General features: G+C 37.7%; 1 protein-coding gene across 1 annotated transcript in view; it reads left to right on the plus strand.

Moving 5' to 3' along the window:
- The window catches only part of LOC126260657 (centromere-associated protein E-like), a 577,712-nt gene extending 555,649 nt beyond the window's left edge, over positions 1-22,063 (plus strand). Inside the window, exons 20-21 of the mRNA XM_049957993.1 lie at positions 4,957-5,124; positions 21,854-22,063. Of these exons, the coding sequence (XP_049813950.1) occupies positions 4,957-5,124; positions 21,854-22,063 (378 nt within the window). The remainder of the gene's footprint in view (positions 1-4,956; positions 5,125-21,853) is intronic.
- The last annotated feature ends 3,706 nt before the right edge of the window (positions 22,064-25,769 follow it).

Consider the following 25,769-nt stretch of genomic DNA (forward strand, 5'->3'; position numbering starts at 1 on the left):
TCATGGCATATTTTCACTTCAACGGGAAACCACTATACCATTTCTTGTATAAACATTTAAACTCTGTTAAGCCAACTGAGTCATCAAGTATTAGACTCTATTAATATACATTTATATCCTGGTTGGTTTAATAACCACCACAAATTATTAACATGTCTCACCTCTAGTGAGTCCCATACATGAAGTAAGTACAAGTCTCTGTTCAATCCATGCTTCATCTGTCTCTTTAACTAATTACATAGCGAGTAGCAGTGTTCATTGTAAAGATGCATGAAAAACACTAATGCACTGTAAATATGTCTCAGTTTTTACAAATGTAGGTAACCATTTTTTTGCTTTTTCAGTAATATCATTACAGTCAAATAATGGAAAGTCAAGGTAGGAATATCAACAATTTGATGAAAAGGATGGATTGCTACTCACTGCAATCATGACACCCTGAGCTGCAGACAGGCACAACAAAAATACTGTTATGTCCATTATAATTATCCAGGCTGTTATGCCGTGGTCGGTTGATGAATTCCGTATTGTTTCCCAACGTTTCGTCTCCGACTGCGGGAGACATCTTCAAGGGGGTCCGTAGCTTGATGGAAGGTCCAACACACACACACTGGCTCGCTACTGACTGTGTGTGTGTGTGTGTGTTGGACCTTCCATCAAGCTACGGACCCCCTTGAAGATGTCTCCCGCAGTCGGAGACGAAACGTTGGGAAACAATACGGAATTCATCAACCGACCACGGCATAACAGCCCGGATAATTATAATGGACATGATATTTCCGGCCGTGAAAGTTTACATTTTAGTATAAAAATACTGTTACACATTTAGCTTCCTGCCAAAAAAAGAGTGCTGTCTGACAGAGCATGTAGTGATCAGATTTTGGCGGGATAAGGCTGCCAGGTGCTGTGTTGGGTGGCAGTGGGCGAGAGGAGAAGGGTGTGTGTGTGTGGGGGGGGGGGGGGGGATGGGTAGTAGGAAAGGAGAGGGGGAGAAAAGGGGGAAAAGCCTGGTGAGTGCATTAGCTGTGGGTGGTGCACAATGAGTGTGATGGGATGTGAATTGGAAGGAGGTATAGGACAGAGGTGGCAGAAATTGTTGAGTGGAGGGTATGGGAACAGTAGGTTACTGTAGGTTGAGGCTGGGGTAATTTCAAGAGCAGAGAATGTGTTGTAACTCCCATCTACACAATTCAGAAAAATTGGTTGTGAAGGGGAAGATCTATATGACTTATGTAGTGCAGCAGTCATTGAAATCAACCATGTTATGTTCAGCTGCATATTGTGCCACAGGGAGGTCCAGGTGGACAACTGACTGTTTGTCATACCAAAATGCAATGATTGTGCCAGAGCTGGTATATGATATGGCTGTTTTCACATATGGTTCACTCTTTGATGGGGTAGGATAAGCCAGTGACAGGACTGGAACAGAAAGTACTGGGTAGGTGTACTGGTTAGGTCTTGCCCCTGGGTCTTCTACAGGGAAATGATACCTGTAGCATGGGGCTGGGACTGAGCATGGTGTAGGCATGGACTAGGATGTTGTGGAGATTGGGTGGGTAATGGAACACCACTTTAGGAGGGATGGCATGTCTCTTGGGTAGGATTTCTTTCATTTCAGGGCATGATGACAAATAATCAATTCCCTGACAAAGGATGTGGTTCAGCTGTTCCAGTCCAAGGTTGTATTGGATGACTGTGTCTGTGGAGTCATTAGTGAAACCTTGAGCATACGGGCAAAGCAGTTCTTGCCACTGCAGATATAATGTCTCCAGGTGGCCAGGCTGCATGAGAGGGATTTTTTGGGGTGAAAGGGATGGCAGGTATCAAAAGACATGTCTAACCACCAACCACCAACATTATCAGTTTTTCTGATCTGTGTAGATGGGAGTAATCTTTACAATACATTCTCATTTCCTAAATTCTCCTGGCCTCCACATGTGGTAGCCTACTGTTCCCACACTCTCCACACAACAATTTTTGCCACCTCTGTCCTGTACCTCCTCCCAGTTTCACATCCCATCACATTCATTATGTGTTTCTCTCTGCTAATGCACCCACTGGCCTTTTTCTCCCTCATCTGCTACTGTCATTTTCTGATAACCATTTCCCCCTCACCCACACCCTCCCCCACAGCCTCCCAACACTAGGACTGGAAGCCTTGCTCTACTGCCCTTTACTCCCTGTTTTCTCTGTCAGAAAGCACTCTTCTCTTCCCCCCCCCCCTCCCTCCCACCCTATCCCACATACCCTGTTATCCCTCCCCCTTCCCTGCCCCACTCCAGCACATTACTTTTGTTCAGTGTGACAGGTGATTCTAGTCTGAGCTGCTGGCGATAGCAGTCATCTGAATGTGAGGTGTGCTTGGTTGTATGAATGTATGTTTTCTTTAAGAAGAAGGTTTTGGCCAAAAGCTAAATGTCTATCAATCATTTTGTTGTGCCTGTCTGCAACTCAGCATGCCATCTTTATGGTAAGTAGTTATCTATCAGTTTCATTATATTGATAATATAGTTTAGTAAATATTAAGCTACCAATAGGAATAAACAGAAGCTATTTAATATAGCTAAGAAGGAAGCAAGTTTGTCCAAAGTAGCAACTGTATTTTCAGTTTATTTTTAAATTTAGCCAGTCTAAGGACCAATATCATTTAAGCAGTAAAGTGGTATGTTATCATTAATGCAATATACATTTTACACTTCTATAATTTACTTGCCCTTCATTAATGTGTACCTCAATATGTTACACATACTTGAAGGTTTCATTTCTTGTTGGAATTTATAGAAAATTAAGATTGCATGAATGGATTTGTGTATCAAAAGGAAAATTAACATGGAGGAAACTATAAAATTATGACAGAATTTCTGACGATTTCAAACCTTCAGTAGTCAAAAGTTTTAATGTTGCTGATAGATGTGTGTAAAGGTTCAAAAAACTATTTTAACTTTTGGAACAAGTTGTTCAGTATTTGTGGAGGACAATATAAACAAGGAATGGCATTCCACATGATGAAACAGATGAGAGAAGGGCTATTGAAGTTTTGTGTACTTTTAAATGTTTGTGGATAGTACTAAAAACTTCACCTCCTGAAACTAAGAGCTGGCAAGTGATTCTGTCTCATAATTTTACAGTTTTATTCAATGAATTAATGAAGTAATATCATCATCAAACACTATAGTATAAAAGCAAATGTGTTGTTTTGTGTACTGTAATTTTTATAATTATAGTTATCACCACATAAGCTGAAAACTGGTTACAATAATTAACAAAATCTCCAAAAATCTATAATTTACATGTATTTAATGTCTTATGGTTAACTGTTAAAAGGCAAGTTCTGTATATCATCTGTACAGGTGAAAAATGTAATTTCATATCTGGGACCCAGTTGCATCAATAGCTTCCATTTCTATTTATTTATTTGAAGGCTGAAGCAGATGAGACAGCACAGAGATTTGATATTTTTGTGCAATAGTCATACATCAACAGTGATGAGTGTGCAGGTCCACTACTGTGATGCAAGAGTCATAAATTGTCTCATGACATTTAGAGCCATTTCTGTCTCACATTTTCTCACAGGTGTTGCAACACATCCCAGTAGTGCCATTGATTAACAGTTTTTCCCTGTGCCATGAATTCATGATGAAATGATCCTTCAGTGTCAAAGAAAACTATCAGTATGGCTTTGAAATTTTACCCACCCTAAAAAGCTTTTTTAGGTCTTGGAGAAACTTCCCTGACCCTCTGTGAAGATTGAACCTTGGTCTCAACACCATAACTGTAGACCCATGTCTCATCACTAATTATGATTCTCTTAAGGAACATTTCATTCTCATTTCTGCAATCTCTTGGACAGTTAGTCTTTGATTGGCATGCACAGTTTTGTTGATATTCCTGACATGAGCATTGTTGGTAGAGGTCGAAGAGTGTCCTGAATGAGGGTCATCATTAACTTCTGTCTGCCCATTTTTAAACTGTATGGATCATTTGTGTTACCAACTATGGCTTAAGCACTCAGCAACATAGGCTTCCTTCATTGTTTGGTATCTCTGTAAAGGTTTTCTTGAATTTCACACAAAATTTAATGCAGACACATTGCTCCTCTAAGTCTGCCATCTCAAAATTCACAATCTATGTGACACCTCATTCTACTCAATACAGCACTGAACAATAACTAACAGACATAGAACAGTGAAACTTTCAGCAGTTACACATTAAACACAGACATGTGCAGAGGAGCCAACTGCATTTCACTCCAACACACAATTGCCATGAAATTAAGAATGTTCCAGAATTTTTTGAACGGACCTTGTATTCCTTCTTTTCTGACTCACTTTTTTTGTTCCTTCTCCAAGAATATTTTTCATTTTCCACTTGCTTTGTCATTGGATGAATCCACCACTTGTGGTATTTTTGCTTTCAACCTTTCTCTGTTTCCTATATGTTATCTACTGCTTTTGCACTTCTCTATTTCCTGATGTAATTCTCTCACCATTGGGCTTATGTCTTTCTGTTCTCCTGGTAAGTCAATACCTTTTTCATAACTTTTCTTCATTATTGCTTGGATATTTTCAGATTCCTTATATAATTCCTTAACTGACCTCAGGTGAAATGTAAACTCACCTGCAGTTACTATTTTTGGCCTCAGGATCTTCCTTAGATTTTTTTCTTCTCTCTCCCTCTACTTCTTAGAATGCTTTCCTTGGGTTCTGTGCAGTCTGAATGTTGTTTTTATGTGTGTTGTTCTTTCTCTGACTACCTTCTCATTGGTGTTTGGGATGGGAATCTCCATTAAGTATTTGAAATCTTGTGTTCCTTTGGCATCACTATGCATTATATTAATTGTCAACATTGAGTCTTTTGTATAGGTTCTTTTACTTTTGTTATTTTGTTAGCATGAAAGAACATCATGCGCACTCATACACAAATCAGAGTTAAATTAATTTGAGATTTATTTAACAGGTAGGTTCTCTGCAACTAGCTCTAAACAAAGAGAAGAACAGTGTGCAGCACTCAAAGAAAGCATATGGATTCGCAAATGAAACTTTAAAATGTTATCTTGTGCAAACTGAATCTCTGTATAAAATGAAAGACATACTACAAGAAAAGAGTAAAAACCTAGTAAGCCAGGTTAGTATTGTTTTACTTCTGGTGTTTTGTGTTTCAGTCATGTGGCCTGTAGGGAGAGGGTTACAGGTAAGTCCTAGTTGTAAGAGTAAAAGACTTGCATGTTTCAAGTAGAACCACTTCTCAACATCCCATGTTATGTACTAGCTCATGTGCAGGTACTTGACAGTGGAATAACAACAATAACTTATACATATTGCTTGAGAGACTCCCATGTACCCCGTTATTGAAGAACAGTACATGCTCTATAGAGTAATGTGAGCAGTTCTGATTTTTTACAAGCACTGAACCTTTGGACTCCTCTAATGTATCAGTGCTAATGCACACAAAATTGTGAGCTTTTCATAAAATTGTGAGCTTTTCCACAAAATACATGCTTCTCCTTATATTTACTAATCATCCATCAATAGTTAATGTCTCACTATAGTATTTACTAATCTAAGCCGCGCTTTTTTCCGGTTTTTGTAATCCAAAAAACTGCCTGCGGCTTAGAATCGAGTGCAAAGTAAGTGGAAGTTCTGAAAAATGTTGGTAGGTGCCGCCACAACTAACTTCTGCCGTCGAATATATGTAGCGCTACACAGGCATGCTTTTCAGGTACAAAGAAAAATATTGGCGCCAAAACCTCCGCGTCAATAGATAAATTAAAAGAAAAGCTGGAAGAACATTATACCATGTATTCTTCCATGTTTGCTGCTATCTCATTTAAATCCTGTCAATGTGGAAGAATATACATATCATGTCATGTTTATATTCGTATTATTCTTATGCTGAATAGTGATACAGCCAGAAATGAAGCACGGCAACTGACTAGATTTTTAAATCTAAGATGACTCTAATTTCTGTCCAGAATGTAATGTACTAAAGAGGTGTCTGCAAAGATTTTCAAACAGAGAAAAATATTCGCTAAACTCTCGTTCAGAACATATTCTATCATACGCAGCATATTATTTGCTTCTTGTTGATCATTATCAAAGAAAGCAGCAGTGTAAGTAACAACAAATAGCAGTCTCTTGCCATTGTTTCACTTATGAGACAATTCCTCTCTTTTTTTTTTACTGTAAGTGGTGGTAGCGCGCACAAAAGCAAGCCAAGCCATGAGCGGTGACAGGTTGTAAACACTCATAATCAGAATGCGACAAACAATGCATGACACATTACAATAATGCATTTTCAGCTTTGAGTGATGTAAGCACCTATAACAAAGAGAACCGCACTTATCAGATCAAAGCAAAATAAGCAATCGATTCAAACCAGACGAAGCACGCGATAAAGTAAGGGTACCAGTATAAATATGGACGGAGCGCCTGGCACATAGCAATGGCTACTTGGTAAAGCTTAACTGTTAAACTTGTGACTCGAACCAAACTACTGTAGCTCTATCTTCATCCATTCGACCTCAATTGTGTTTCATGTTACAATGGACCAACCTTGTTTCGATTTGGAGGTGTGGTCTAAAACTTTTCTCTCACCTTCAATTTCGAGTCTCAAATTTTAGGAGCAGCTTAGATTCGGGAATTTTTTTTTTTTCCTTGATTTCGAGTCTCTTTTTCCAGGTGCGGCTTAGATTCGAATTCAGCTTGGATTCGAGTAAATACGATAACCTCCCATTATTGATATCTCCCTCAAACAAACAGACTTTCCTGATACTCTCCCATCTTAGCCTGTTGTACTTCTCCACATAACCCTCCTGTATTTTCCTCTTCCACTCTTTTAATTCCCTCTTCTCCCCCCTTCATTCCCCCTCCTCTCTGGCACCAGAATGTCAAGAAGCTAACGCAAATGGTGGAATTTTCACTTGAAAATCTCTCACATTGAGCTGATCTGCAGATGGGATAACTAGCATCTTGCCATATCTGTAGCCAGCAATGGCCTTTGGTGTAATGTTTTGGGACAATGAAGGTAATGTAAAAAAATAATAACAATATTTTAAAGAAGCAGGCAGTGGAAAGATTATGTAAGCATAATAAGTGAACGTCTTGCAGAAGCGCCTTCATGAACCTCAGGAATTTTACACCTTCTTGCCAATATATTTTTTCCATAATGAGTCTGTGGGTTATTCAGTCATTATTGTGAGACACAAAACATTGAAGATTTTTCTCGTCATGGTCACCTGTAGTCGGCCACATCTACATCCACACTCCACAAACCTCTTTGAAGTGCACGACAAGCATACTTTTCATTGTAACAGTTGTTATGGATTCTTGTGAATGCTGTAAGTAGTCAAATCTTTTCTTTGTGATCCCTGTGGGAGTAATATGTAAAGGAGTGGGGGGGGGGGGGAGGGGGGGAGGAAGGAGGGAGGGGAGGGTGGATATAAAATATTTATCTAGATTCGTCCCTTAAAGTTGGTTCTTGAAACTCTGTAAGGAGGCTTTCTTGGAATACTTTGTGTCTACCTTCAGGCAACTACCAGTTCAATTTTTTTAGGAATCTCCATGGTGCTCTCACATGGATCAAACATATCTGTGACAATTCTTGTTGCCCTTCCTTGTATATATTCAATATCCCTTGTTCTGATGATGGCTACCTACAAATTGTGGCTCAAAGGTACCACTATGAGAATGCAACAGAACTGTGTACTGCCTTTTCAAAGTCAACTAGGAGGGCTGAGACTGTATGAAAATGACTTCCTATATCAATTTTGCCTCTAGGGATCCATTAGAAACTACAGTACAAATTATGTAGCTCTATGGCATATGATGATCTTACACAAGGGCACACCTGGAATGCAAACTGGATCAGTGGCATCAGGTTCTCTCCACCAATGAGTGTAGGTGACCAGGAACTAAAGCACATATCAGGCATGCAGTCCCAGAGATTCAGCAGGGAGGAGGGCAATCATGTTTTGGGCCAGAAGCATATACAGATATTGGATGCCTCTCACTGATATTAAGGGTAACTTGAGTTCTGTGCAGTATCAAGAAAGCATCTTCCAACAGAATTCCCAGCCATATAGTCAACATTTTTGCAATAGGTTAATCTATAAAGACAATAATGCACAAAACTAGTATGTCCACACAGTGAACAACTTCCTTCATCTGGCAAAATTCAAACAAATGGAATGGTTTATGGTATCTTTTAGCATGAATCCAATTTAACATGGTTGGGACCAGTTGAAACTCATAGTATTCCACCACAGGAACCCTCCTCATACCGTAGGTGAGCTCAGGAGGCTGCTGTCAAAGCTTGAGACAGGTTTCAATAGTAACTCCTCAGCCACCTTGTGGACAGCATATTAAGGAGGATATAATCAAGTTATAATGCACACGGTGAAGTTGCATGGGATTTAATTTTACCCATCAGCAGATTTTCATTTCACAGATGTGCACATGCAGACTGACTGCATTTACTTTGATTATTGTTTTGCTCTTATTTCATGGCAAAGTTATTTGTTTATGTGGAAAGTTCTGGCAGAATTTAAATACTTCAGGAGTAAAGGAAACCATTAATTAATTAAAACTTCTAGGCTGAATTGCTGTGGTCCATATATAAAACTTCTTCTCCTTCCTTACGTTTTGTTGCCTACTGTGGGCAACATCTTCTGAGGTGAGTCAGCGACTAGCCACTAAGCGCTGGAGGTCTTGCTTATATAGAGTGCTGAGATGGCGCCACCATTCATCAGGTGCTTTCGACTTTAAAACATTGTCACAGCAGATGTGGTTATTATATCCTAATATTCCATAGTGTAACAATGGTCTATCTGGCTGACTACTAGACAGAATTTTGTGGAGTCTGGGGTCACTACAGTGCAAAGAAAACTTGCCTTGACTTGTGCAAACCATAGTCTAGGATTGTGTGTGCAGAATGGGGGTACTTGCACTGCAAGTCTTGGTAGAGTGGGTACATCTACCATCTTGGAAATTTTCAGATCTTGAGAAGTCAATCATATTTTCTCTTTCATTGCAAGGTTTATCCACATTGGCTGATCATGTGAGATCTGGCTAGTGCCATCTCTCATGATTACAGGTAATCGATTGTCACTTTGTTGGTGCAAAGTCGACCACCATATCTTGTCTAGTTTTAATCCTTTTTCTTTTTTATTAAAATTATTTTCATGCTTGTAGATCTCTATAGCTTCTCTATACATATTGAGTCTCACATGATCAGCCAATGTGGATAAACTTGCAAAGAAAGAGGAAATATGACTGACTTCTCAAGATCTGAAAATTTCCAAGATGGTAGATGTACCCACTCTACCAAGACTTGCAGTGCAAGTACCCCCATTCTGCACACACAATCCCACACTATGGTTTGCTCAAGTCAAGGAAAGTTTTCTTTGCGCTGTAGTGACCCCAGACTCCACAAAATTCTGTCTAGTAGTCAGCCAGATAGACCATTGTTACACTATGGAATATTAGGATATAATAATCACATCTGCTGTGCAATGTCATATCAAGGCAGAGTTGATACATGGGGTGTAAGCCTCACAGAAAGAGCATGTGAGGTGAGTAGTTACATAGGAAGACATAGAGGACAGAAAGCCATCTCTGTATTTCCAACATCTGTCCAGCAAGGTCCACATGAGCACAGTGCCAGACACACTGCCATGTTCACTATGTAGCAGCTGACTGCCAGCTCAGGTGAAGACCATAGTAGTATCCCAGGCAGAGATGCCACTAGATGCTTCAGCAGACCTGACACATGGAATACAGGTTGTAATTGTGCCATCCCCATGCAGTATAGCAGTGTCAGTGTGCAACACTACTTCAACAGCTACAGTGACACATGAGGAATATCATTGGCTTGTGAACAAGGTTGATTCCCTGAGCAAACAAATCAGTGGGCCACTCTCTTGTCAGAAACTTTCATAGAAAGTCAAGAAATTGTTCACCCATGAACTTCTGAGTGGCAAGTGGCTCAGCACAGCTGTTGTCTGATATTTTTTGGTATGATCATAAATTCAGAAACTGGACATGCAAGAGCAACAGCAGTTGGATGTAGGTATACTTATGGCATGCAGCACACAGAATTGGATTTGGGACAATGCCACCCTTTTGCTTGGAACTTTATTGTAACTGAACTGACTGAACCCATCATCAGAGCTGACTTCCTGGCACATTATTGTCTACTGCTGGACATCACCAATGCATGTCTCAATGATAGTGTCACCAGCCTAGGTGCTGCTGGCTTTGGTGCAGCACAGCGATGCAAAGTACTAAGCTCGTCCAGTTGACAGGCAGTAGATACACTGACCTGCTGGAGCACTTAAGCAGTTCCATGTATTATATGACCTGAGGTATGTCACAGCACTGTGCACTATATTAAGACTATCGCGGGGCCACCAATTTCACATAGGCCAAGATGCCTTGCTCTTGACCATTATGTTACTGCCAAGGCAGAATTCAATACTATGCTGAAGGAAGGCATTGTTCACTCTTCCAGTAGTCCATGGTCATCACCTCTACACTTAGTGCCCAAAAAGTGTGATGCATGGCACCCATGAAGAGATTACCATGCCCTTGATACTGGAGTGGTGCCAGGCCATTATCTTGCACCACTGTTAAGAGACTATAATTATGTCTTAATTGAGTCATCTATATTTAGTATGCTAAACCATGCAGAGCCAACACAAATTCTTGTGGCTTATGAGAACATATCAATTATTACACCATTTGGTCTCTCTGAGAGTCTTTTCATGACTTCTGGCTTGCACTTGGTGGTGCAGGATTTATCATTTTGTATCATATACCTTGATGACACCCTTGTCTTTCCAGCCATGGCAGATCAACACCAATAACAGCTGACTGAAACCTTTAAATACCTGGACCAATATGGGGATGTATCAAATACTGCCAACTGTGTTTTTGGCCGACCTTAGATTACTTTTTGCCCCATCTAATACCCCTACATGTTCATTACCATTTCCTGAAAAGATGTGGGCAATATTGAGGATTTTTCAGAAAAGAAAATACTAAACAACAATGCAGCTTCCTAAGAATAGTGAATTTTTATCGATGTCACCTACTCCATTCAGCTGAGTTTTAAGTAAGATTAATTGCAACATTGTCTCAAGGGGAAAAATTCCAATCCAGTGGATGGACACTATGAGATCCACATCTGAAGCAGCTAGACAAAGTTATTGAATGCGACACTCATCACACATCCTGCATTAGAAGCACGTCTCATGCTGGTGGTGGACTACTATCAGAGCCGCATAGCAACATCATGCAGATGGGTTGTGGCACCCACTTGCATTTTTTCACACTCGATCTTTCTGTTACAACAAAAATGGAGTATGTGTGATCAAAAACTTCTTACTGTATATGAAGCTATTAGATACAAAAGTAAAAGTGAGTGAAAACTCACAGTTGGAGACAAGAGAGTTTATGATTTTCACCAACCACATACCACTTGTAAACACCTTCCAACAGAAAAATGATAAATATTTGCCATTCAGCACTGATGTACACCACTTATCAGGATTTGATAAAAAAGTACCAGACTGCTTGGTCTATGTAAACAGCACAACAAATGCAACAGATTTTGCTCAACTTGCTAAAGCACAAGAGTCACATCAGGAGCTTCAGGACATTCTGAAAGATGCTTCCTCCATGTTCCAACTGAAACTGATCAGTGTTCCTGCCACATATGTAAAGCTCCATTTTGAAGTCTCAAATGGTAGATCTTGTCCATTCCTACCTTCCTCATTTGGCAGATGCACTTTTTAGAACATTCACAATTAACGTCATCCTGGCGTCAGATCTACAGTTCAGCTGATTGCTAACCATTTTGTATTGCCCGGCATGCAGAAGGATTGTCAAATGTGGACTCATGCATGTGTTCAGTGTCAATGTATAAAGTATCATGCAATCATGTGCATGTGACTATGGGAATATCCCCCGATACAACTGCAAGATTCGCACATGTCCAATTCGACATAATAGGACCACTGCCTCCATTGAACGGTCAATGATGCTGTTAACAGCAGTCAACTATTTTACCAGCTGGCCCAAAGCCATACCATTCAGCAATATTTCAGTGGGAACACTAGCCTCTGCCTTCATTTCATACTGGATTTCATGCTTCGGTTGTCTGCTACATATCACAGCAGACTGCAGCTGACAACTTGAGTGTCAACTGCTTGCCCATTTAAGCAAATTGTGCAGTGCCATCCATTACAAGACAATAAGCTATCACCCAGCAAGTTATGGGATGATAAAAAGCTGCTCTCATATATCACAATCCAATTGCCTAGTCTCCAAAGCACTTACAAACTTGACCTGGACTCTTTATTGGCTGAACGCATTTGTGGTGGAATGCTGCGACCATCTGCCAAGTTTATTGATCCAAGTGCAGTCAATATGGATGACATCAATCATGGAGCTTTCCTTTCCTGATGGAATGGATCACTCAAATCCAGCCTCATCAAATATTGAGACACAGAACATCACACACCAATGTGCCCAGTGAGGTCAGTCATGTGCACATGCTATGCTACCTACAGATGGAGTGTAACTAGCACTCATATCTCTGTACACAGGTCCTCATCATGTCATTGGCTAAAATGAAAGAACCTTAGACATTTTGATTAACTGCAATCCAGTACTGTCTCAATTGACAGAGTTAAGCCGGCCTTCATGCTACCTGAATTACTACAAATACATGTATAACATAAACAGCTGCAACTTGCATCTTGAAAACAGCAATCACATCTGGAAGCAGAAACTCAACCAGAGTGCTGGATGCATTCTAGATGCTGCTTACACTTCCGGTCATGATTCTTGAAGGATGCTCTGCTGTCCCTGAGAAGGCTGGTTTAGCAGCTTACATCAGCACACATCATCAACAAGCTGTCATCCAATTTGTTCAGAATAGCTGTCAAATGAGTTCATGTGTTGGCCACCAGGAGCACTCCGATTACTCTCTCTCTCTCTGATGCAGTGAAATGCTCCAGGACTGTTGATTTTCCCATACAGAACTTGAGTTAGTTACCATTTGAGCTTGGATTTCTGTATCAATTGGATCTGCCCTTGTTTCAATTCATGTTCAAAGTACAGCTCGACATGACTATTTAGTGAGTCTGCATAAGTTTCTATGGCTTGTTCCAAGCAAATGTTTTGATCACAGCATCGTACATGGAACCAATATTTTATGTCTGTGCCTGGTTGAGTTTATGAACAGTTACAAAATCAGTTCAGAAGGCTATCAACTAGCCTTGTGACAAGATTATGAATTCTCTCTCTTTTTTTGTTGTAGTCCTATTTTAGATAAATGTATTTTTCCCAGTGTTTTTCTAGTGTCTATATTGCATCCTCCGAATACAGTCCTAGAAAATTTTCCAAAACACTCATGTGTGGAAACATTAGAATGAAAAAATGTTTTGCAGCAAAAAATTGTTTACTTTCTGTGATAGATGGCAATTAAGGGGTCTTAAATACAACAAAATAAGTGTTTATTCCAACATTTTGTGATTAAAAAGTTTTTCATTTTTCAAGTTATCACAGTACAGTCATGGGAATCCACATTCTCATGCAGAAAGATGACTTTATTAATGAGATAAAATAAGTGTAACCAGATCATATGTTGTGTATTTTTCACTTTTTTGCTCCAGAATATTTCTGTCATATGTGCAAAAAACAATAAAACTCCTCTGGTTCATAATCAAGTGACTCCATAGGTTGTCCAGTACATTCTGTAAAACACATTCTGATCTCCCATATTTTAATAGAGTGCTGGTGTCACGTAGTCCACATCTCTTTATAGACATAAGCCGTAGCAGGCAATTAAATTCTGTAATGCTGACTTCAAAACAATTTAACAGCCGCAATCTCCATGTTTGAATGGACAGCAGTTTATGCACGCTGTTCACCACTAATTCACGAGGTTGATGCTGTTGCTCTCATCTTGATTCCAGTGCAGGCTACCAAGCCACACTGAGGAAAATTTCCTTATCCTAAGTAATGAGTTTTAGTGCCAATTTTATTTCAGTCATCTTCTTAATTATGCTATTCTGAAACCAACTGACTGAACAAATAACAATTTCTGTTGAACAATGTTCAGGTGGTGCAGGTTTGTCTTTCTACTTGAAGGTTATATTCTGCTTATATTTAATGCAACATAGGGAGAGACATACCACTGGCACATATTTCAAATGTAGGGTCTCAATCATTGGACAGACCATGGAAAGTAGAAAGTTGGGTAACAACTTTAACACAGGTATTAGCAAAGTGGAGAACAATGCCTAAAGTGATCACTTGGCAACAGAGAGGATACAGTGACATGTACTTCTTAGTCAACATTGAGATATATGATGCTGGAGGTAACATATTTCATTCACTTGCATAATCTTTTGTCAGAAGAGGCAAGTAACATAAATGCTTTGTTTCAAGTGTTAGGAAAAACAGCAGTGAATAATTTAAGAGAAGGGTTGGGTGTTTTCACAGTAGCTGTTTTTTTTTAACTAAACTGGAATTGACTGGATACTGGGGATACACAGTGACCATTGAATATACATATGTAAACTGACTGCTGTCCTCCTTTAAATTGTAAATGTTTTGGCTCATATAGGCCTACATAAATAATCAAGATGTTGGGAACAGTTATGTTTTATCTTTGCTGACACCTTGCACAGTAGCAGTTTATTGTTTTATTCTTCGGTCTCCCTTGCAATTATTGAAGAATAAATAGTTTTGAGTGTCTGTTTTCTGGTATGTGTGAATTTCATTCATTACTACTTTATAATCTCTTAAAGGATTGATTGGAATCAGTATCCAACAGGACATGAGCCCAGGAAGAAATTTCTGAAATTTTATACATCTATAAAGTACCATCTAATCAGAAACTGATAAATCAGTATCGCTATTATCTGCAGGTCATTTTTATTTTGAGTTACTGTATTTTGCATGTGTGCAATGAGGTAGTATCATTAAGAAAAGAATTGAGGGTTATTTGCTTAGTGTATCCAAGACGTTACCTAAATGGGAGTGAAAAAAGGAATAGTACTCTGAAGAAATGTTGAGACTGAAGAAATTAATGTAAATTAAGGCCATATAGGTGTCGAGAACTAAGGTCACATAATACCATTTCTCACCTGTGGCTGTTCTGGGAAACTGGTGTCTGGGGAAAGAATGTAGATGGCACATGTGGTGAAACAGGCACCACGATCAGAGCGTGCTCTGCAACAGGCTATTGTGTGTTGCCAGTACACACCCTTTTCCTATGCCCATGTGTAGTAGTAGTAGTAGTAGTAGTAGTAGCAGTAGTAGTAGCTTTATTCATCCACAGATCTCTTTTTACAAGGACATAGGACATGTCAAATTATATGCAAGTTTAGATCAATTTAAAATAAGCTAATTCGTTTACACATATATTTACAGACTTCTAGTTAGAGACAATCATTAGATTTACTCCTGGTATACAATACTTTTTTTTACAAATAACTTATTAAATAATGTAATGCCACACTGTTCACTCATATCTCACTATCAGTCACTGCACACACTATACATACATTGTGTCATAACACTTACACACGCACGCACACACACACACACACACACACACACACACACACACACACTGGTGATCTCTGGGTCATTTTCTGTACTGCAACTTTCTATTTGCTATCCTGAAAAACTGAGTCAGCATCCCTGCTTAATGAGTGAGATATTGAGCTCAGAAAGAGGAAGAGGTGTTAGTATTGTGCTGTGCATAGCTTGGGGGTAAGTATTTCTAGAAAGGAAAAAAGAAGGGAAAAAAACATAAAGTGAAGATGTTATGTGGAATGTTGGATGTTTTATAATCATAATTATTATTACTTATTTGTATAACCTTTTTTTATCAAACCCTTACTCTGTTTTATCTAAGCTTGACTAGTATTTGAGATTATTATTCTTAAGTCTCTTTTCAGGAGTTTGAAAATTGTGTCTAAGCTCGACTAGTATTTTTGGTTATTATTCTTATGTCTCTTTTCTGGAGTTTGAAATTTGTGTTCATATTTTGTGTGTTTGTTCCCCAAAAAAGAATGCCATAGCTAAGAACTGAGTGTACATATGAATAATATGTAACTAAAAGATGTTGCGTGTTACACACTGATGATAGGATTCCGAGGGCATAACATGCTAATGACATTTTGTTTGCAAGTGCGTTTGTGTGTTCACACCACTTCAACTGAGAATCAATATTCATTCCTAGAAATTTTGCATTTGTTACACAGTATATAGAGGTGCCATCTACATTTAATTTATCATTGTCAGTTTTCCTCTTCAAACTGAAATTAATGGAATTAGTTTTCTTTATGTTCAATGTCACTTTATTGCTTATTGACCAATGATAAACTTGATTGAGAGTTTCATTTGCTTTCTCAGCAAGAAGTTCTCTTGGTTTCTCAGTGACTATAATATTGCTGTCATCAGTGAAGAGAATTTTTTCACCATGAGTAACACTACTGGGAAAGTCATTGGTGTATATCAGGAACAGTACTGGTCCTAATAGCTACCTTGCGGAACCCCTATATTAATGTATTTTGATTCTGATAAGTGTTTTACTAAATGTTTAGATCTATTTGAAGTATGTGTTATCTCTACTCTTTGTACCCTATCTGTTAGGTATGATCAAAACCAGTCATTAGCTACCCCTCTTTGTACCCTATCTGTTAGGTATGATCAAAACCAGTCATTAGCTACCCCTCTTATTCCAAATGTTTCTAATTTATTTAATAGAATCTTGTGGTCGACTGTATCAAATGCCTTAGAAAGATCCAGAAATGTGCTGTGACACACTCATCTTTATCAAGAGCATCAAGTACAACTTTTGTGAATTCTACTATGGCTGACTCCATATTTTTGCCACTTCGGAAACCAAACTGTGATTCCCTTAAAAGATTGTATTTATTCAGGTAATTTATTAATCTGTCTTTCATAATTGCTTCTATTACTTTTTGAGAATGCTGACAGCAGGGAAATGGACTGGTAATTTTCTATGTCTTCTGCATTACCTTCTGAAGCAAAGGTACAACTCTTGCCTGTTTCAACTGCTCTAGAAATGTCCCTGATGTGAAGGATTCATTTATTATATTTGTTAAGGGGCCTTGTAAAATCCCTATGCATTGTTTCAGTACACACATTGGTACTTCATCTAAGCCTACTGACTTTTTATTTTTTAGTTTTTGAACAGTTTCATTGACTTCATTCTATGTGGTTGGAAGTAACATCATTGTATTTAGTGAAACATTATTTACAGGTGTTATATTTGTTTTGGGGGATTTTTGCTGTAACTTCTCTGCAAGACTTGAAAAATGCTTGTTTTCGTAGTTTTTTAAGTGTTGTGGATCATTTATTACCTTATCCCCCTCCCTTAGCAGTATGTTATGTTTGCCTCTCCCTGTTTCCTTTATTTATTTATTTATTTATTTATTTATTTATTTTTATTTTTTTTATAACATCCCAGACTGCTTTGCTTTCATTCTCTGCATTATAAATCTTTTGTCATTAAATGACTTTTTTGCAGAAATCAGCACCTTCCTATAGATCTTTTTGTATCTATGATATAAAATTAAGAATTCTGGATCATTGTGAATCTTTTTCATGGAACTGAGGTGTTTAAGTGTTTGGGAGGACTTCTTAATACCTGCTGTTATCCATCTTTTTTTGTGAGATGTTGATACAGACATGCATACTTTCGGAAATGCCTTTTCAAAGTTCAATTTAAACAATGTGGAGAATTTAGAGAATTTCATATTCAGTTGGTTTCTTTATCCACTTCATCCCAGCTTTGTTTTTCTAGTCCTTTTGAAAAATGTTTTATTTTGATTTCTGATTGATGTCGTTTGTAGGTTTGTAGTTTAGGGAATGATTTGATACCTGATTTTACTGTTGTTATTTGACAGAGATGGTCTGATAGTTTGAGGTCTTTTACAGCTACATCACATTTTTCATTGTCCATATTTGTGGCCACATGGTCAATTACTGATGCAGTAATTGTAGTAACCCTTGTTGCACTATTGACCAATAGGGACATGCCAAAAGTTTGAAGGATGTTTATGAAGGGGCTGCTGGATTCATTTATGAAATTAGTATTGATGTTAATGTTCACACACAGAATTATATTGACCATTGTACTTGATGCTGTATCTAGAACTTTTGTTAATTTATTGAAAAAAGTGCCCACACTACCACTGGGAGATCTATACACACACAAAATGATTAATTTATTGGCAATATCAAGTCCTGTTAATTCAACAGGTGATATTTCAAAATGTTTGTCTTCACTTACTGTACTGAGGTCATGTCTTGATTTGAGCTCTGTTCCTTTTCTGAAATAAATGCATGATCCTCCACCCCTTGAAGTCGTTCTGCAGTAAGAGTTTGCCTTTTCATACTATGATAATACTACATGTTGGATTTCTGTGTCTCTACACCAGTGCTCAGTAATACAAACTACTGTGCAGTTCAAATATTGGAGCTCAATCTCTACTAGTTGTGTTTTATTTTTTATTGATTGCATGTTTTGATGGAGGATTGTTAAGTCTGTGAAATGCCCCATGTTATTCTTTCCAATGGTTTGTTTTTCTTTGTGACATCTGGTATATGTAATATTTGAAATGTTAAAATCTGTTTTGTGAGTGATTGTTTCAGTATTTTTTAAACTGCTGGAGATGCTCTTTAAGCAGGGGAACCTGTTGTCTGGATTTATCCTAAAAAAGACCTATTTTGCCTACCTATGACAACAGGTATTTGTTATTCCTATATAAAATGCCAAGCATGTTTACATAACAGCTGTGTCTTTTGACAGGTTTCTCTCTCTTTGATAACGTATATTGTGCCAGTTACAGGGCTGCTATAGGTGTTGGGAGGAGGGTGGATAGGGCAAGTCTTAACAGTGGCGATGGTCACAGAGGTAGGAGCCATAAGATAAGGAGATAGGTGCAGACTAAATTGCTTAAGGAAAATGCTGGGATGGTTCCTATGAAAGGTTACGGATGCTTTCCTTCTCCATCCTTCCCTAATCTGGGCTTATACCTTGTCTCTAATGACCTCACTGACCACAAGACATTAAACACCAATTGTTTCCTCATCTCATCCTGGATGTGATGGCCTGGGAAATCTGCTCTTGAAGTGGGTTGGGGGAAATTACATCCAGTGAATGCTGAGGTGAGAATGGTGGTGTATTGCTGTAAAGAGTCTGCATCTGAACAAATATGTTTGCCTTGAACACCAAGGCTGTATGGGAGTGAAGTTTTGACATGGAAAGGATGCCAACTGTCAAAATGTAAGTACTGTTCTTCGTTAATAGGTTTAATATGAACAGAAGTGTTTAATTGACCTTTGGTGAGGATGAGATCAACATCAGGGAGAGTGGGATGGGATTCGGAATAGGACCATGTGAAATTTAAGTAGTAGAATGTATTTAGATATTACAAGAATTTTAAAAGGTCAGCTTCATCATGAGTCCATAAGACAAAGATGTCCTCAATGAATCTAAACCAAACCAAGGGCAGAGGGCTTATGGATCCCAGGAAAGACCCCTCCAAATGACCTTTGAAAAGGTGGGTGCAGGAAGGAGCCATCCTCGTTCTCATGGCTGTGCCGCTGATCTGTTTGTATGTCTGCTCCTCAGAGGTAGAGTAGTTGTTGGTAAATATAAAGTTGACTGAGGTGAGCAGGAAGGATGTCACAGGTTTGCAATCAGATGGGTGCAGACTGAGAAAATGTTCAGCAGCAGACAGACCATGTACATGTGGGATGTTGGTATAGAGGGAGGTGGCATCAACTTTGCAAGCAATGTGGGTGGTGGGAGTAGGACAGGCACAGATTTCAGATAATCTAGGAAATTGTTGGTGTCTTTAATGTAGGAAGGAAGTCTTTGTACTATGGGTTGCAGATGTTGATCAACTAAGGCAGATATATGATTGGTGGGTGCTTTGAAGCTAGCAACTATGGGACAGCGAGGGTGATTCAGTTTGTTGATCTTAGGAAGGAATGTGAGGGTTTACCACCACCTATACTAGCCCTGTAACTGGTATCACATACAACATGCTTAGATTTTCACTCCTGTTAACTAGTACCTGATATTTTGGCAGTAACCTTTGTCTTGCACATTACACTACCTTCCATCTTTAAGCTCTCAGGTTTTAAGATCTTGTCTGGTGCAGTTCCCAACAACCATTCTTTCCTTCTCATCATGTCTGGTAAGCCTCCCCTGACCTTGGGTTCTGCAGAACTTTCCTGTATTTTACCCCTTTTTGTAAACCTCACCAGTCATTTTCCGTCACCCCTCTTCTGTTGTCCACTTCGAAACTTCTGCCAGAAGAAGGAGCCACTAGCTCTGAAAGCTAACAGACTTTAATACCTTTTATATGAGTGTTCTCATACCACCACTTGGTGAGTAGATATTTTATCTGTCCAGTTACATTTTATCTTTATACATTTGGGCATACTTCCAACAGCCCTACAATACATTTAGTTCCTTAGGGAATTTGTTATCAACAGTTGTTTGAAAACTGAATAATAATGTACTCCATCTGCTGTATTTTATACCATTTTCGCCATGCCAGTGTACATTTCAAAGTCATTTCAAAGTTATGGCTGTTGGTATTATGTGAGGACCTTCATTCTAATGTCAGTATTCCAGGAAGGCCTACTTGAGGATTTATTTCTAGAATAGATCCATTTAATTAGAAAGTTTTACATTTATTTTAGTACCCTTGTTTGTTGAGAATAGCCACTGTAACTAACCTGATACAGTAACATTCATAAATATAATTCTAGAAGGAGAAGCAACTCAGTATCCATCAGTCAGCATTGGTTTGGCACTGAAGGGATGGTATTTTCAGCTGTAAAAAAATTCTTGACCATGTACTCAGTGATGTAAACAATCTAATAGTTAACAGACATTACTTCAATCACAAAGTGAAGTCATATCTGCTTGAAAGTTCTTTCTATTCTGACAAAGAATATCTGTGAGAGGGAGGGAGTGAGGGAGATAGAGAGTGAGAGACTGAACACAGTTAAGTAAATATTAGAGTACGTAAAAAAAGTAGGATGTAGCTAAGAGAGTAATAGAAATGTAAGCATGATGTCATAGTTTTCATTGAGAAAGTGTCTCATAAACGTGAAGCTAATTTGTTGCACAGCATAAAGTAATTCAGGAAGGAAGTTAAAAATTAATGCTTGCCTTTCTTTGTGTAATTTAGAGTTCCAGTGTTTTTGGTCTGATTATTGAGACAAAATCAATAAGTACAAGATTCCATCAATGTGCCATGATGACCCCCCAGCCCCCACCCCCACAACTCTATCCAAACAACAGAGGAGCTCTGCCGTTACTGCCACAGGATTATTTATAATATTTTGAGCAGTCTGGTTTAGGTCATGATTTGTGATCAAGACTTGATAGTTGCAATGAAGGGAATATCACAAGTATATTAGTTTACCTTGTTCCAGTAGCACATTTACTATGAAAACTTGATAGCACTTTTGATCACCAGAGCATTGAAATATAGTATTTAAAGTTGTAGACTTAAACATCCTGAAGTAACATGATACATTGCTGTTGCCACTACACGTCTTCCTTTCTTTCATTGATTTTTCTCAGTTTTATAGAAGTTATTCTTTTGTTTGATAATTACTTTTAGAATTACAACTGTACCTTAATTAAAATCTACTCTAATCTCAATAGAATTACAATTACATTTTCATGTATTACAAATTAACATGGTTGTGAATAATTCCCATTATTTTTTAATTTATGTCCACAATATTTACATTTTAACCCATTGTACTTCTCATGACAGAATAATATTCTGCAAGAAGAAATTAGTTCCCTGCAAAAAGAGCTGAATGGGGCAAATATGTACTGCAATGAGGTCTGCAGAGAGTTTTTGGCTACTGTTGAATTTGTTCACCAGTGGATGTTAAAGAGACATACACTGCAAAGTAGGCTTACAGTAAATCTGCAGCGAAAATTATATGTAATTAAAAATCTCAAAAGGGAAAGGAAGTAAGTGCTGTAATAAATAGCTCTATAAACAATTGTTTCTTTGAGAATTTTTTAGATTTGAGTAGAATGTGATATAATTTGAGACACATAATATAGGATTTTTCATTGTCCATCTTATAAAAGAACAAAGTATATCTAAAATAGCTTTGCAAGAAATGTTCAGAATGTAAGAGTACTTAGCCTTTGATGTGCAAAGAGGTTATTTTTGATAAAGGTGGCAGCATTCCATTCAAGGACAAGGTGTTAGCAGTAGAACACACACTCATTTGTCACAATCAGCTGAAATCTCTTGTTGTAATGCTGTATTGAAACTAGTGTCTTTATTTAGAATATTAGGAGGTGAAGAGCATAATATGGTTTCTTTGTGAAAAGGGAAACATGCTGCTCCAGATTTTTAACAAAATCTAAACAGAGATTATGTGACGAATCAGTGCAGAAATGGTTTCATGAGTTTAAAGCTGGCAGAAAAAAAGTTCATGATGAACAAAAGAGTGGGTGTCCCTCAACTGTGGCCAATGAGGTAGTGAACAAGGTTGAATAAATGATTCATGTCAACCTTTGATTGAATTTGTATGAGATGAATGCAATGTTTCCAAAAATCTCTAGATATATTCTGCATGAAAGCATTACTGGAACAGTTGGTTTTCAAAATCTGTATGCAAAATGGGTATAAAACAGCTCACAAATCAATACAAAGTCAACAGAAACACATCTTCATGAATATTTTTTGAGAACTTTGAACTGGAGGACGAACAGTTCCTTGGCTCTGTTGTGAATGGTGATGAAAAATGGGTGCTTCCAAAAACCCTTAATATGAAAAGACAACCTGTGCAGTGCTGACTTTCCTTTTAAACATAAATGAAAAAATTCAAAACAACTTTTTTGGTGTGACAGATAATGACTTCTGTGTTTTTGGACCATAAAGGGATTTTCCTCATTGAATTTTTTGCCCCAGATGGAAACATTAATGCTGGGTGGTAGCATTGGACCCTAAAAAATTGTGAAACTGATGCAGAACAAAAGAAGAGGAAAATCAACAGTTGTTACACAACAGTGTATATTCCAACATAAGCAATTCCACAAAACAAACTTTGGATTCTATCTGTTAGGACATCGTCAACCACCCTGCTTGCAGCCCTAATCTGACACCTTCAAATTTGCATTTGTTTATCTCTCTGAATTTGTTAATGAATAGAAAAATGTTTTCTACTGGTGATGAGGTCCAGAATACCATCAAACAATGGAACAAAGAGGCAGCAGCAGGAGACTTTTTTGATGAATGTATCAGAAAATTCATCCCTTGGCTCACAAAGTGCACTTAGAACAAAGACAACTACATTGTAAAACAGAGTTTGATCTACATCTGTGAATTTGTAAATTATATACATAAAGTTATTCCCTTTGCAATTTTTCAACAATTGAGTCCTCTTAATTTCTGGACGTGCCTTAAAAAAAAAAAAAAAAAAAAAAAAAAAAAAAAAAAAAAAAAAAAACAGATATATATTTCAGTAACTTGTATCTACTGGTACTGAAATAGTCTTTCTATAAGTAACCAAGACATGAATCATTCTGAAGCAGTTGCCCTGAGTGTTCTCTGTTTTCCTAGAAATAGGTGCCATCTCAAAACCCAGAAGAAATTGCAGATATATGTTTAAAAACATCAGTGTACACATTGTTCAATATCAAGAATGATTTTAGAAGCAGCAACTCTGCATGCCAGTGTAAATGTTATTGAGGCTACCTGCTAGTATTACCAGTCCTTACTAAACTGAGAACTGAAATGGCTTTATTTAAAGCTCACAGTAAACCTGTACCAGTGGTAGTATTAGCTGGAGGAGATGTAGCCTACAAAACATAGTTGTCATATTAGTTAAAAGTGGTTTGATAGATTTTTCCTAGTTGAAACAATATGAAACATTGCCACTACAAATTATGGAAACCCTGCGATCACTGGTGTAAAAGAGGCAGCTTCTCTAGCCTATTATTTTCAGTCAGGTGGTAAGTACTAAGAGAGATTAGGGTGTGGAGAGGACCCAGGCCAGTATGCTCAGATAAAATGACTCAGACTACAAATGCATAATAGTAAAGTTTGTTGCTTGGTAGCACTACATAAAACATATATGCATACTATAGAAGCTCAGAATGAGCTGACTCTGAAGAGAGTCCTGTGGCCCCACTGTGCCACTAAACAAAAAGTGTTAGCTGACGCAATCACTGTTGAGTTGTTGCAAGAGTAACTGAAATTTTGGACATGAGAATACATTTAACAGAATTCAGCTAAATGTTGCAGAGTTGCAAAGGAAATAATTTTCCTACCATCTTAAATGAAAGAGGATATTGAAAGGCAGTTGTTTCAATATTCTTATGTGAACAAAATTTAAACACAAGAATATAGAAAATCATAGTGAAATATTATAAATTGCAATTACTATACTATAAACTATCTGAAAAAATGGGGAACTGTTATATGTATGAGACACAATCATAATTTAAAAAATGTGCACTCATGTAATTTTTAAAAGGAAAAATGATAAGTATGCATGTATGAATTAACAATAAAGTTTACAAATCTCTGCCAAGGCATTTTTACAGGTTTCTAAAAATTTGAAGCTTTTGTTTCTTGTCATATAAGAATAGGCAAGTAATTAATTATGATTTTCATATTTTTCTAGAATTCAGATTTCAACTGAAAACTCTGTTATGAGAAGTGTACAATGCAGTAGCACATTCAAAGATAACATTTTTGTACATAGGAATGTTATCATCATGAAGACTCACTTAGTTTCAAATAGCCTATTAGACCATGGTGCAAACTAGAAACGAAAATAATGATGATAGACAACTTGGAAACTCAGTGTTAAATAATAAGATGTGTTAATAATTTAACAGCAGCCATATTTTGGAAGACTCTGCCGAATACCAGTTCATTGATGTTATTCGGAAATTTAACATATTTGTTATAACCATCTTTCTACATTTAAGAGTTGTTTGCCAGTGAAAGCTCCTAACAGCCTATAACTGAAATATTGTTAATTAACTGACATAATAAGAGTACAGTCAAAATTCTGCATTGATTAAGGTTAATTTCAGGGAATGGATTCTAGAACTTTTTTATCACTGAAATGTTGTTAAATGTCATGAACTTGAAACAGTTATCATCTTCCTGTTTGTTGCCGTAGTAGTATAATAGTAGTAGTAGTAGTAGTAGTAGTAGTACTAGTAGTAGTAGCAGCTGTTGCTGCTCATTGTCCAGAAAGTAAATGGGATGTGATTTCGCTGAGAGGATTCATGGGCCTTAGAAGTGTTTAAAACAATATGTTAATCTTCTTCTTGCTGTCAGTATTGTGGCATAATTCCTTCATTCAGTAATCATAAGTAATGCATTTCTGTCTTGTACTCAGATACAGCTATTAAATGTAACATCTTTAAAATGAAAGAGCAGTTTAAGTCACTTTCATTTGTATTCCTCACTAAATAACCACCAAATGATTTTCTCACTCTTCACGAAACATTAACAATATAACCTACAAGAGTACATCAGCGATGAATTACATTTCAACTTCTCTCCATCACAGCTCACATCAGCTCTCCACTCTATTCTACTACAACTACAACTACTACTACTACTACAATTACTACTACTGCTACTATTACTACTAAACAGAGAAAACATAAACCATAGATGCATAGGATTTACATTGGCAGATCAC

This window comes from Schistocerca nitens, chromosome 5 (genome assembly GCF_023898315.1).
Source record: "Schistocerca nitens isolate TAMUIC-IGC-003100 chromosome 5, iqSchNite1.1, whole genome shotgun sequence".
Classification (NCBI taxonomy): Eukaryota; Metazoa; Arthropoda; class Insecta; order Orthoptera; family Acrididae; genus Schistocerca; species Schistocerca nitens.